The 13,349-nt window shown below is 39.5% G+C and overlaps 1 protein-coding gene across 1 annotated transcript; it reads left to right on the top strand.

Moving 5' to 3' along the window:
• Window positions 1–2,511: 2,511 nt before the first annotated feature.
• LOC113009813 (C-C motif chemokine 20-like) lies at window positions 2,512–4,603 on the top strand. Its single transcript, XM_026148385.1, has 4 exons — window positions 2,512–2,657; window positions 3,743–3,854; window positions 3,989–4,077; window positions 4,165–4,603. Exons 1-4 carry the CDS (start codon window positions 2,594–2,596, stop codon window positions 4,170–4,172), a joined length of 273 nt encoding a protein of 90 aa, XP_026004170.1. The 5' UTR covers window positions 2,512–2,593; the 3' UTR covers window positions 4,173–4,603.
• Window positions 4,604–13,349: the final 8,746 nt, after the last annotated feature.

Genomic DNA, 13,349 nt, shown 5'->3' with positions numbered 1-13,349 from the left:
GCTCCTTTTCTGTAATGCTGTGTTACTTTTACGCCAGATGAAACGGGACTCAAACCTTTCTAAGAGGTAAACCTTCGTCAGTCAACAGAGCATTTTCTCAAAAGTCTTGGTGATCAGGAAGATGTTTTCTGGCAAAACTGGCATGAGCCATCATGTTCCTTTTGCTCAGCAGTGGTTTTTGCCATGCACACCATTTTTGCCCAGTTTCTTTCTTTTCGTGGAGTTATGAACTCTGACCTTAACTGAGACATGGGAAGTCTGCATGCAGGTTTGGGTATATTTAGAAACTGCATTTTGTGTTTGCTTGTATTATCTAATATTTAAAATTTTGTTTATGTTTATGTTAAGCCTTAATTATAAAAGAGTCCCTTCTCCAACCTGTTCTGTTTTTAAGTTGTTAAATTTAAACATTATTTTGTGCTGATATTGCACGTCTTTTTTCAGAACCAAAGAGTTTTTGAAATCTGCATAAAATTGCATTTTAAATTACTTTTGGAATATTACTTGAAATACTTTATTTGTTTTTTTTAAAGTTCATCTAAAAGTTTAAACTAAAAGATCAGAATTGCTGAACTGCAAATTATTTTGGGTGCAGTGCGTTTTTTGCATACAGGTGTAACGGAATAGCTTTAGTGTTTTGTTTCTATTTACATTTTCAAACAATAAAGGGATATCTTATGCCAGTTAAGGAAAACTGGACTTGAGAGTACAAGTAGATCTGAATTAGATTCAGATCTACTTGTACTTTCTTATCCTCTAATTCTTCTTCTTCAATCAGTAAGAAACTTGTACAGATGATCAAGATCATTTTCTGCAAGAAGTAATTCACACCAACACTAGATGGCGCACTCGAGCCATTAAAGATTCAAGATTCTTTATTTGTCAAATGCAAAACGCAGTGAAATGTATCCTGACTCGCTCTTCGACTGTGCAAAAGGGGAGAGAAGAGCATTATATACATTAACGAATATATACAAGGGGGACATTGTGTGCAGCAAGTAGGTGAATTATGTACATTAAATGAATTAAATAAACAAATTAAATAAAATCCACTAAATGCATCATGTTGCCACGTGTCTTTTACGTATAAAATCAGTAATTACGATCATTATAGCTGTGAACGTATGTTGGACATTTTTTAAGGAATAAAATAATATATAAATAAATAATTATATTATTTACAAACATTTGCATTCATAGACCAGGGTAAAACCTTTATTATATCACAATTCACTGTGTGAGCTGTTGAGTAAGTAAAGCATCAATAGGAGTGGAGACAAGGCTTAAATCCTCCAAGTATTAAAAACTTTCATACTTGGATGGAAACATAATATTTAAAATGATGTTTATCCAGTTACCTTTGAGTTCCATGAGTCAAAAGGGAAAAGAGAGAAGTCTGACAACAAAGCCACATATATTGACAAGTACGTATGTGTGGCTGGAAAGCTCTAATGAGTGACTGGATCTCAGTTAATCTAATGAACATTCATTGTTTAGCGTTTGGTTTTGGAGAAATCCCTACCTGCCATCAAACCCAGACTACAGGTACTGCCAGACAAGTTCTTTATGTGTAATGTGTGAACTGGATTTTCTCTCTGCTGAAAGACTTTTTGATCACTATGACTTAAAAATTAATTTTATTGAATAATTATTTAAATGAGGATTTAAATGGAAACAGTTTGTACATACAAATGAGATAAAAAGGTGAAAAAATTTAGATGGAGCTCAAAATGTAACTTTCTCAGTTTATGTGGGACAAGCCACAGATTTCCACAGCCACAGTTACTGTATGTTCTGTCTTTTTATGTAGTATAATCTGTGACTCTAAATGTTTGTCCAAGTATTAAAGTTAATAGTGTTAACGGTTGTTCTGGTGCTACTGGCTCTTCTCTGAATCCCCAAAGATTGCAGCTCAAAGGCTTCCCCAAATTTACACTGATGTCTTTTGATTAATGGCTGGATGTCATGTTGGCTTCCTCCCACACTTCAAATGCATGTTGGGTTAATTGGCAGCCGTGTAAATGTGAACAAGAATGTTTGTGTCTCTACGTTAGCCCCGACCTTTCCAGGGTCTACCTAAGCTTCGGTCCCTTTGTGTGCCTGAAATAGATACGCTACTACAAAAATGGATGGAAAAATAAATAAATAAAATATAATATTTTACATTTAAAAAATGCCCCTCAATTTAGTTCATCATCCTTGCACGACTCCAGTATCATGTTTAGGACCTTTGATGAACTGGGTCATATTTCTTCTTTCAAAACAATTGAGCTAGCCTTTCACATGACAGCTAGATTATCCTCAGTTTTTAAAGGGGACACTTGCTGATATAAATATTTTTTATTATTTATTTTTTTTAGCTAATAACTCTTTCTTTATGTATGTCAAACTGTGTTATCTTTGGGGTTTTTTGTGTTGATTCAGCTAAAGAAACAAAAAGTAATCCCTCCCTCTGTGCTCTTTCATAATAGCTCTGAGGGAGGGATTTGAGAAAAAACTATATATTTGCCCAACATTTTCAAGACAGTGGGGGTGATAGATTCTGCCTCTAACTTTCTGTGCAGTCTGCAACACAAGAACAGCAGCAGCAACCATGAAGTTTCATGCTTTTGTTTTCATGCTGCTCTTCCTCTGCACGTACCTGAGTCTGGCACAAGGTAAGTGAAACAGAATTGTCTGGTTTCAAATCACTACTTTAACATTTCCACTTAAAAATGTATTTTTAAGAGAATTCACAAAAGTTTAACCATGCAGCTCTTCATGGTATCTCAAAAGCATTTTCTGGACAAAGCAAATTACTGAAAATATGCACCTGAGTGCTTTTTTTTATGCCCTGTCTTCGTTTAACCACAGCTCCTGAAGCCACATCTCTTTGAAGCTGTGAGGACAATTTTTCAGTGAATGAGATTCTGTTCAAAGCCATTTATCACAACTTTAAATGTACATGTATTCACTCATCTTGCTTTTACAGATCACTTAAATGTGGCAATCTGCAGAATTTTAAAAAGGACATAAGGACAGCTGTCACATGTACAGAGGACTTAAATAATAAATGAAGTTCTAAAAAAATTCTTAAACAATTGAATAATAAAAGAAAAGTAAAGTTGGACTAAAACAAAATCATTTTATTAAGTACTGTATGTTTATGTCTAAAATAATTGTTTCTTTGATGCAGCTGCAACATTCAAGGGAGGGACACAGACATTAATCATGAACCAGTAATGTGGGTATGATTTTGAAATGAGTACTACTTATCTGATTAAATACTATTGATACCTTTATACTGTAGTATTGCTACTTTGATTAAAGTAAAGATTCCTAAAGGATCCAAATACTTTTCATGTAAAACCAGCCCTTTCATGTTCAAGTGCTTTCACTTTTTTTCAGTGCATGCTGTGAAATTATTTGCAGCTGCTGCCAAGTGCAACAGGTCTACAGACATCGTATTTTCTCAGCATTTGTGCAAGCTGGCTTTGTTCAGAGGAATTCTCAATCAGCAGCATCAGTTCAGGCAGAGATGTTGAGGTTAAGGTAAAGTCAGCTAAAAACAACAATAAAACTAAGGAGAGGGGTGAGCGGTGAATTTTCTGAAATAGACCCTGAAAAAGATCCCCAAGTAAGGGGATGTGGGAATCTTCCTGGGCTGCTCTGGCAGACGTTCAGATCTGTTCAAATCATCAAAACGGTCAAATTCCAGTGGGCTGGTTTATTTGATCATAATTCTCTTTAACTTTCTCTCCAGGCTCGTATGCCAACTGCTGCCTCGGCTACGTTCGTGAGATAAAAAAGAAGAGAAACCTTGTCAGTTACACTATGCAGGAAACAGATGGGGACTGCAACATCAGAGCTGTTTTGTGAGTATCAACTGTGAAGTCCTTCACTTTTGGCACATTTTGTCAAATTCCATCATAATGACTTGGCACAGACCGAGGAAGTGACTGATCCCCATTTATCCACAGATTTTTAATAACGATACTCATATGTGTAGGTTTAAGTGGAAGAAGAGGGAACAACCCGTGTGTGCCAATCCAAATGATCACTGGGTGCAGAAGGAGATGAGGAGGCTGGATTTAATGCGTAAGAAGTTACACAACATGCTCTTAAAATGGCATACACTTTCACAGGTTATGCACATGAATCATCATAACTCCTGCCTCTTTACAGATGGCTAAGCGAGAAAAGGAAGATCAGAGAGGACAGCGGACGCTTCAACGAACTGTCAGACATCGTATATCATCCTTTGGTCATGTGCACAGTTCACCAATACAGAAAAATACTGTATCCTAATCCTTTTAAAGGCTGAACCATAAATAACTGTCAGAAAATTCTAATTATTTTTTGACACCCATGTATATATCAGATAAGATACATTTGGCATTAAGACGTTAATGTTAGAACGGTTGTGGGGAAAATGAATGTATATAAAACATATATGATATTGTACTATTCAGCTTTGAATCGTGAGTGAATACAAAGTGCATCTCTGAGAGAAACATACACTTTATTTTTTCATTATATACAACAGGTTTGCTAATTTTTGTATCAGCACTATAATTGTACTTTGTCTTTTTCTATTGCCAATAAAAAGCAAAACCATACAAAACCTCTGTTGTCCTACAAAAGTTTGTAATTAATCAGAAAAGCCAGGATCTGTTTTAAATATCTAATCCCTGTTCTGGTGTTTTCTAGAAGGCCCAGATGAGGTAAAGCAACCAGCCTTTGATTCAGTAATCTCTGATATATTCTTTTGGCAGCGATTTGAGCTGTTAATTGTCTATGTGCTACAACTGTAAAATACATTAAACAAGGTATTTGTTCTACTGTACACTTAATCCAACACTCAGAGTTGAGATAAAAGTGAATGCGTTGCCTTAACCAATCAATCCAGTCGGGATTAAAGGACAGATTCAACATATTTCACATCTGTCTTAAAGCAACAGTCACATGCACACATTAAAACTGGTTCTGTTAGCTGTCAGTGCTCCATTGTAAGTGTGTTTCCAACATTAGTCATGTCTCCATATTACTCACAGTACTCCCACGAAAATGTATTTATTACATTTTATATTACATTCCTACATACTTGGTACATTTTCCACATAATGCGGCATATGTATTTCAGAAACTTTTGACCTGTTGGGATTTTCCACACGATACAGAAAGTGAAAAACAGAAAATATCTGTTGATGTCAGAGGTCAGAGGAGAATGGCCAGACTTCTCCAAGCTCATGAAAGCAACTGTAGCTCATATAAACACTCACTACAACCAACTTGTGCAGAAAAGGCTTTCTACATGCACCAAATATGGAACTTTAAAGCAGATGAGCAACAGCAGCAAAAAACCACACTGTGTGCAGCTGGGTGTCCTGTCAGCTAAGAACAGAAAACTGAGGCTACAGTTCACACAGTCTCACCAAAATTGGAGAGTAGTAGACTGGGTAAACATTGTCTGGTCAATTTCTGCTGCAAAATTCAAAAGTAGGGTCAGAATTTGGGATAAAAAAAAATGACAGCATGGATCCATGCTTCCTGATGGTGGTGGGGATGCAATGGTATATCAGAATCAGAATCAGAATACTTTATTGATCCCTGGGGGAAATTATTTTTTGTTACAGTGCTCCATTTTAAACCAACATTAAGACAAGACAGACAATACGCTAACTAAGAATAGTACAATAGGGCAGCGGTCTCCAACCCCCGGAGTCGTTTGGCACTGGGCTGCAAGAGTTGATGTTCTGGTGTGAAATTTATGGTTTTCTGGGTTTTTATTGGTTTTTACCGTTATTTTATTTTTTATTATTTTTATCGTTAACTCGTTTTCCCTGAGTCTTTTCCTGTCTGTTATGAATAAATCTTCTTTTTTTGGTACCAGTACTGGTTTTATTTTGTTGTATTTATCCACAACACCTTTAAAACATTGTTATAATATATTGGCATAAACCGTTCCGTGGCGCAAAAAAGGTTGGGGACTGCTGGTGTAGGGGATATCTCAGATTATACCAAATTGGTTTCCAGAACAATGGTCTCCACAGTCATCAGATTCCAGTCCAACAGAGCACCTTGAGGATTTACTGAAACAAAAGATTCACATCATGGATGTGCAACCCACAACTCTCCACCAACTGTGCAATAACAGAATGTCTGAGGATTGTTTCCAGCACCTTGTTGAGTCTGTGCCATGGCCAAATGTGTGCCAAATGAGCACTGCACCTGGCCAGGTGAATCTGGAAGTTCGGATGTTCATCCCTCACACATCACAATGCCACTCATTTATTAGAACATGACTAATGTACCGTGAAAAGCCCTCAGACGTCAGCAACAACTACAGGGTATACTGGTAGTCTAAGGGCAAAGACATGGCCCATCAAAACAGCATGTCCCTGATTGATAATGCAGCCAAGAACCTTTTCATCAGCTTCTTAATCCTCCCAAGCCCGCACGCTTAACTGGCTGGTTTTTTAATGTGCAAAAGAATTTGTGGTGCAGTGTGTGTGCAGCCATGTTTTACGTAGATTTACAACAAAACAGGACAAAAAGAAAAGCTCTCATTAAACTATTACAGTAAGCAGCAGCATTTTTCTCCAAAACCATCATACTGATTTCCCCTCTGCCTGGTCTCTGTGTATTTCTTGAGGGCTGATGCATACAAGTAACAGTTTAGATAGTTTAATTTCTTCCAGCTGGGTGAAACTCCCCCACCTCCTCGTTTCAGTCCAGTGCAGGATACAAAGGATTGAAAACTGTTTTTGGTGTAAATCTGTCCCTGCGTGTCAGTCTTGCTGTTTTTGTCATCCTGCCTACAGCTTAGTGTCAGAGTGCACATTGTTGCCCTCTAAGGTTAGCTTGCTCACTAGCTTCACTAACTAAACTGGGTGTGTGAGCGGCAAGCCACTAGTTGCTGGTCCTTTTGTTTGTGGTCTTCTTACAGCTTTCCTGCATATCTCAGGGATTACAGTTCAGCTGGTTTAGGTATACCGATGCAGCTGGGGAGGTTTTTGGCTCAGAGGAAGCTGCTGGTTTCTCAGTGTTTATTGCAAAGAGAACATTATTCATTGCATCCTTGAACAGTTTAATGAATAATTGCACAGAAAGTTGTGGAGATTACAACTTTCTCAAGTGGAAACGATAACAGAGACTCTTCAAGTAGTGATATTGAGCAAGAACAGGATTCCTAAACAATCAGCAAGTTAAGACGTATTCTTGGCACCTATTCCGATGTTAATAACCCCTCTCTATGTTTGCTCTTGCCCACACAATGTGTGCACATTCTTGTGCAAACAGGCTGTGGGCTTAAAACCCTTATTGCAAAATATTAAGTTATAGTGCCAAACTCTCATAAGAAACAGAGCCAGTGTGTGCACACGGACACTGCCAGGTTGTGTCACACACAACACTGACTCCTGGTTCAGAAAGACTTTTGTATCCTAAATGCAAGTGACGGGAAACTAAAGGCCCATCACTTGCACGTTTTGGTGTGAAATGACATGTTACAGTCACAAATACACAAACACAATTAAAGTTTTCATCATTTTCATGAAAGTGTTTGATTTGATTCCAAAATCAGTTCCCCAGAACTGACTCAAGACTCACTAATTTATCCAATTTCAAGGATTACAAATAATTCATCATAAATAAAATTTTACACCCCAGCAGAATCCTTGTTGGAAACTGTAAAAATCTGGAGTCTTGCACATGCTGCAGAAAAAGACAGTCGTATCATCCTTGGGGGAAGATGCCGAAACTGCTGAAAGAAAAGAACCAGAATTGTCCAGACGTAGAGATTGGAGGGGAAATAGTTCAAAACCGGTGTGAAAAAATATCTATTCTGTTCAGTAAATCTGGCTTTACTCTTTGTAATACAGTGGCTTGCAAAAGTATTTGGCCCCCTTGAACTTAAAATCATACATGATTCCAAACATTTTTTTACAAATAAATAACTGCAAAGTGGGGTGTGCGTAATTATTCAGCCCCTTTGGTCTGAGTGCAGTCAGTTGCACATAGACATTGCCTGATGAGTGCTAATGACTAAATAGAGTGCACCTGTGTGTAATCTAATGTCAGTACAAATACAGCTGCTCTGTGATGGCCTCAGAGGTTGTCTAAGAGAATATTGGGAGCAACAACACCATGAAGTCCAAAGAACACACCAGACAGGTCAAGGATAAAGTTATTGAGAAATTTAAAGCAGGCTTAGGCTACAAAAAGATTTCCCAAGCCTTGAACATCCCACGGAGCACTGTTCAAGCCATCATTCAGAAATGGAAGGAGTATGGCACAACTGTAACCCTACCAAGACAAGGCCGTCCACCTAAACTCACAGGCTGAACAAGGAGAGCGCTGATCAGAAATGCAGCCAAGAGGCCCATGGTGACTGTGGACGAGCTGCAGAGATCTACAGCTCAGGTGGGGAAATCTGTCCATAGGACAGCCATAAGTTTGCCTTTTTGGAGTTGCAAGAAGAAAGCCATTGTTAACAGAAAACCATGAGAAGTCCAGTTTGCAGTTTGCCACAAGCCATGTGGGGGACACAGCAAACGTGGAAGAAGGTGCTCTGGTCAGATGAGACCAAAATGGAAGTTTTTGGCCAAAATGCGAAATGCTATGTGTGGCGGAAAACTAACACTGCACATCACTCTGAACACACCATCCCCACTTTCAAATATGGTGGTGGCAGCATCCTGCTCTGGGGGTGCTTCTCTTCAGCAGGGACAGGGAAGCTGGTCAGAGTTGATGGGAAGATGGATGGAGCCAAATACAGGGCGATCTTGGAAGAAAACCTCTTGGAGTCTGCAAAAGACTTGAGACTGGGGCGGAGGTTCACCTTCCAGCAGGACAACGACCCTAAACATAAAGCCAGGGCAACAATGGAATGGTTTAAAACAAAACATATCCATGTGTTAGAATGGCCCAGTCAAAGTCCAGATCTAAATCCAATTGAGAATCTGTGGCAAGATCTGAAAACTGCTGTTCACAAACGCTGCCCATCTAATCTGACTGAGCTGGAGCTGTTTTGCAAAGAAGAATGGGCAGGGATTTCAGTCTCTAGATGTGCAAAGCTGGTAGAGACAGACCCTAAAAGACTGGCAGCTGGAATTGCAGCAAAAGGTGGTTCAACAAAGTATTGACTCAGCGGGCTGAATAATTACGCACACCCCACTTTGCAGTTATTTGTAAAAAATGTTTGGAATCATGTATGATTTTCATTCCACTTCTCACGTGTACACCACTGTGTTGGTCTTTCACGTGAGTAGTAATACGATGGCACCTATCCAAGATGGCGGCCAACTGAACGATGGCACCTATCCAAGATGGCGGCCAACCAAACCGGTTTGAGAACCGGTTTGACCGGTTTCGTGCGTGTGCGCATGCGCGTTCAGTAATTCGATGGCACTAGTCCAAGATGGCGGCCAGCCAAACCGATTTGACCAGTTTCGTGTGTGTGTGCGCATGCGTGTTCAGGTGTTGAAATACCACAGGGTATCAGAGGGGTTATATGAGTTTATGTGTTTTTAACGGGGTTTTAATTTAATCAAACCATAGGGTTTTTAATTAAACTATTTTTTCACTTAGGTGTATCGCAACATTCAGTTATGCATGTGTTCTTAAAAGCAATTCTTTGTTTCTTGTTTCATTCTTGGCGGAGTGGAAGCTGTTTTGGTTCACAGTGCGCCTTAACAAAGAGGGTGTGCTCTAGTCAAAAGTGTTGGTAATAGTGTTTTAATCACACTAATTTTCTAAATCTGACAATGTCTCAGCTTGCAGTGAGGCATGCATTTTATTTTATAAATGGCACAAATGGGAATTTCTTCTGAATGGGTGATGTCAGCATGTTCACAAGCGTTTCATTTAATCAAACCCCTAGTTTTAATTTAACTAGTTTTTACACATCTACTGGGGTTTCTTTCCAGGGTTGATGCGATCATTTTATTTAAAAATCGGGATTTCGGAATGTTGAACTAAGAGTGAGACAAAGCCAGCCAGCTAGTTTTTAACACAGTAAATGTTACAAATAGCATTCAGTCCTTTAGAAAATAAATGCTATAAGCAGCCAGTATCGCTCTTTTCATCAGCCCTTTAGAAAATAAACGCTACAGTGATACTTCTAAAACCAGTCGCCCAGACCCGCTCCAACTTTTCAACAGCTGGCTAATTGTTTGAATTTGTTCAGGATTGTAAAAGCCCACTGCGGGTATCACTTAGTTGTTGAGAGTACCATGCGAACAAGGGCCCAACCTATTGTTTAAAGTGGCCAGTATTGGCTCTTTTTGTAATTCCTCGACAAGGTAAATGGGGCAGTTGGTACCAGTCGGGTGGTGACCCAGCCTATTGTCTGAAGTATCGGCTCCTTTGTAATTCCTTGAGAAGACAAAAGCCCTGTAGGGTCTCATTTAAATTGATTGGAGACATCTTGTTTCATTCTTGGCGGAGTGGAAGCTGTTTTGGTTCACAGTGCGCCTTAACAAAGAGGGTGTGCTCTAGTCAAAAGTGTTGGTAATAGTGTTTTAATCACACTAATTTTCTAAATCTGACAATGTCTCAGCTTGCGGTGAGGCATGCATTTTATTTTATAAACGGCACAAATGGGAATTTCTTCTGAATGGGTGATGTCAGCATGTTCACAAGCGTTTCATTTAATCAAACCCCTAGTTTTAATTTAACTAGTTTTTACACATCTACTGGGGTTTCTTTCCAGGGTTGATGCGATTATTTTATTTAAAAACGGATCAAACGGGCCATTTCTTCTGTAAGGGGTTTCATGGTTTCAGAGTAGTTTTTAACACAACAGATAGTCGCAAATAACATTCAGCCCTTTAGAAAATAAACGCTACAGTGATACTTCTAAAACACGCTGCACACAATGTCACCTTTTCCCCCAAAGCAGCCAGTATCGCTCTTTTCAAACTAATCGTCTTTTAAATACACTCATTTTGTGATTCTGGTGTCACACCATGCACCGATGCAAGCATTTTATTTATTTAAAAACGGATCAAACGGGCCATTTCTTCTGTAAGTGGTTTCATGGTTTCAGAGTAGTTTTTAACACAACAGATAGTCGCAAATAACATTCAGCCCTTTAGAAAATAAACGCTACAGTGATACTTCTAAAACCAGTCGCCCAGACCCGCTCCAACTTTTCAACAGCTGGCTAATTGTTTGAATTTGTTCAGGATTGTAAAAGCCCACCGCTGGGTATCACTTAGTTGTTGAGAGTACCATGCGAACAAGGGTCCAGCCTATTGTTTAAAGTGGCCAGTATTGGCTCTTTTTGTAATTCCTCGACAAGGTAAATGGGGGCAGGTGATACCAGTCGGGTGGGGACCCCGCCTATTGTCTGAAGTATCGGCTCCTTTGTAATTCCTTGAGAAGACAAAAGCCCTGTAGGGCCTCATTTAAATTGATTGGAGACATACCTTTCTTTTTGGAAACACCCACCCTATATAAAAAACACGCTCAGAGCCCGATACCCTGAGCCATTTACGCCTCAAGATTCGCTGCAGAGCACACCATTTTCTTTGCGATCATCAACACTAACATCGTTCTTTATAACATGGACATCGTAAACGGTAAGTAAAACAAAACCTATTATTGGATTTTTAAAAAGTGTTATGTTAACATATTATAGGATATTCAAACTATCTTTTTTTCCTAAAACAAAAGCTTAATTTTTAGGAGTTCGGGAGAACGGCCCAGGACCCTTTTCTTTAGAAACGGGCGCTTTTACAGCTGGAACTAGTTCTCTAACAGGCACAAGGTGTGTACAGCATTACTGGATTTTTAAACGTATGTATGTTTTAAACTAGCGATTGTTTTAAATTATGTAATAACGTTTTTGTTTGTTCCAGGGTTAACAAACTGAGCAGGAAAACATTCAGACACCGCTACCACAGAGCCCTACCTTACATCAGGTGTGTATACAACGGGATGTATAGTTGTGTATTTTTTTTTAAAGGGGTTTAAACAATTACAAATGTTCTAAACTGACCGTTTTACACCTACAGAGCCACGCCAGAGAACCGGGTGTGTGGAGAAGCAGGACCATCCCGAATAACGCACACTACAAGGTAAGCATAGGCATATATAAATTAGATAAAAAGAGATAGAGAGGGAGACACGCTTATTCAGTTTGAAATGGGTACATGTATAATATGTTTTAACACATGTCTATCTATCTTCACAGACTGCAGAACAGCACCCCTCCTCATAATGATCAGGACACCATACGATTCCAGACGTTTTTGGAATGTTTAAGCAGTATCGACCTCCCAGAACAACAAAAACCTGGAGCTTTGTGCAACAGTGGAGAGTCAGAACCGATCTTCATCAGCGAACCTGCAACACCCCCGAGTGAGTGGCTACCACGCGATTTCTCTGATGTTTTTGAGTACAGCATGTCAGATTTTGATCTAGTTCATATACCCACCACCCCAGAATGTGTCAGAAATAGCGTTGATTCACACATAGATTTCGAAGAAGACGGCATAACAGACTCTCAAATATCAGCGGCGTATGATGCTTACATAAAGCTTCCAGACGCTCAGCCTGCTGAACAAAGTCATATAGCTTCAATAGCTTCAATAGCTGATAAATTATGTTTGATTGAAGCTAGACTCAATCAATACCACCAAGAAGCACAGGTACAAAGGCAACAGTTTACCAAACTCATAAACAAAGTGTGTAGTACATTAGACAACATCTGCAGCAAAATTTCAAGTCCCTGACTTTTAAAATCCAGACCATGGACCCTCCAAATAAATTATTTAAACATAATAACGGAACCTCCACTCCTGTTAGATGTTTTGACTTAGAGACTTTTATGCACTGGGCTGAAGAAACAGATAAAAAATTAGACGATATTATAGCTAGACTTAATAGGGTGCCTGCATCAGCCTCATCCGATACACATCCTTGTCAGACTGTTCCTACGTCTGCTATTGCTGATGGGGCTATTGTTGCTAATAATAGTGATAGTACAGCTGGTGTTGCTCGGGCCGTTGCTGTTACTGATGCTAACCATATAGCTTGTGCTGCTGGTGATTTTGCGTCTGATGCACAATCTAGCCGGGTCACCTCTGCTGCAACTACTGCAGTTGTTATTGAGCCCGTTGTGCAGTCTGGGTCCGGCAGCCGCTCTCAGTCACACATTAGAGAGATACCTAATTTTAATGCTCGCGAATTGCGTGAACGCCTTGATTTTAGGGGTATAAGTCTCGATCATCCAGAACAAGTGCCGGCGCGAGTGCGCGAGTGCTTAGCCAATGTGATAGACAGAGCTGTGGCGGGATCCCAACAGGGCAGTGTTCTAAACGTGGTCCTGCGTGGCCCCTCGCTGGCTTCAGATGTTCAGGCTG

This window comes from Astatotilapia calliptera, chromosome 17 (assembly GCF_900246225.1).
Source record: "Astatotilapia calliptera chromosome 17, fAstCal1.2, whole genome shotgun sequence".
Taxonomy (NCBI): domain Eukaryota; kingdom Metazoa; phylum Chordata; class Actinopteri; order Cichliformes; family Cichlidae; genus Astatotilapia; species Astatotilapia calliptera.
This window is presented reverse-complemented; position numbering and strand designations above follow the sequence as displayed.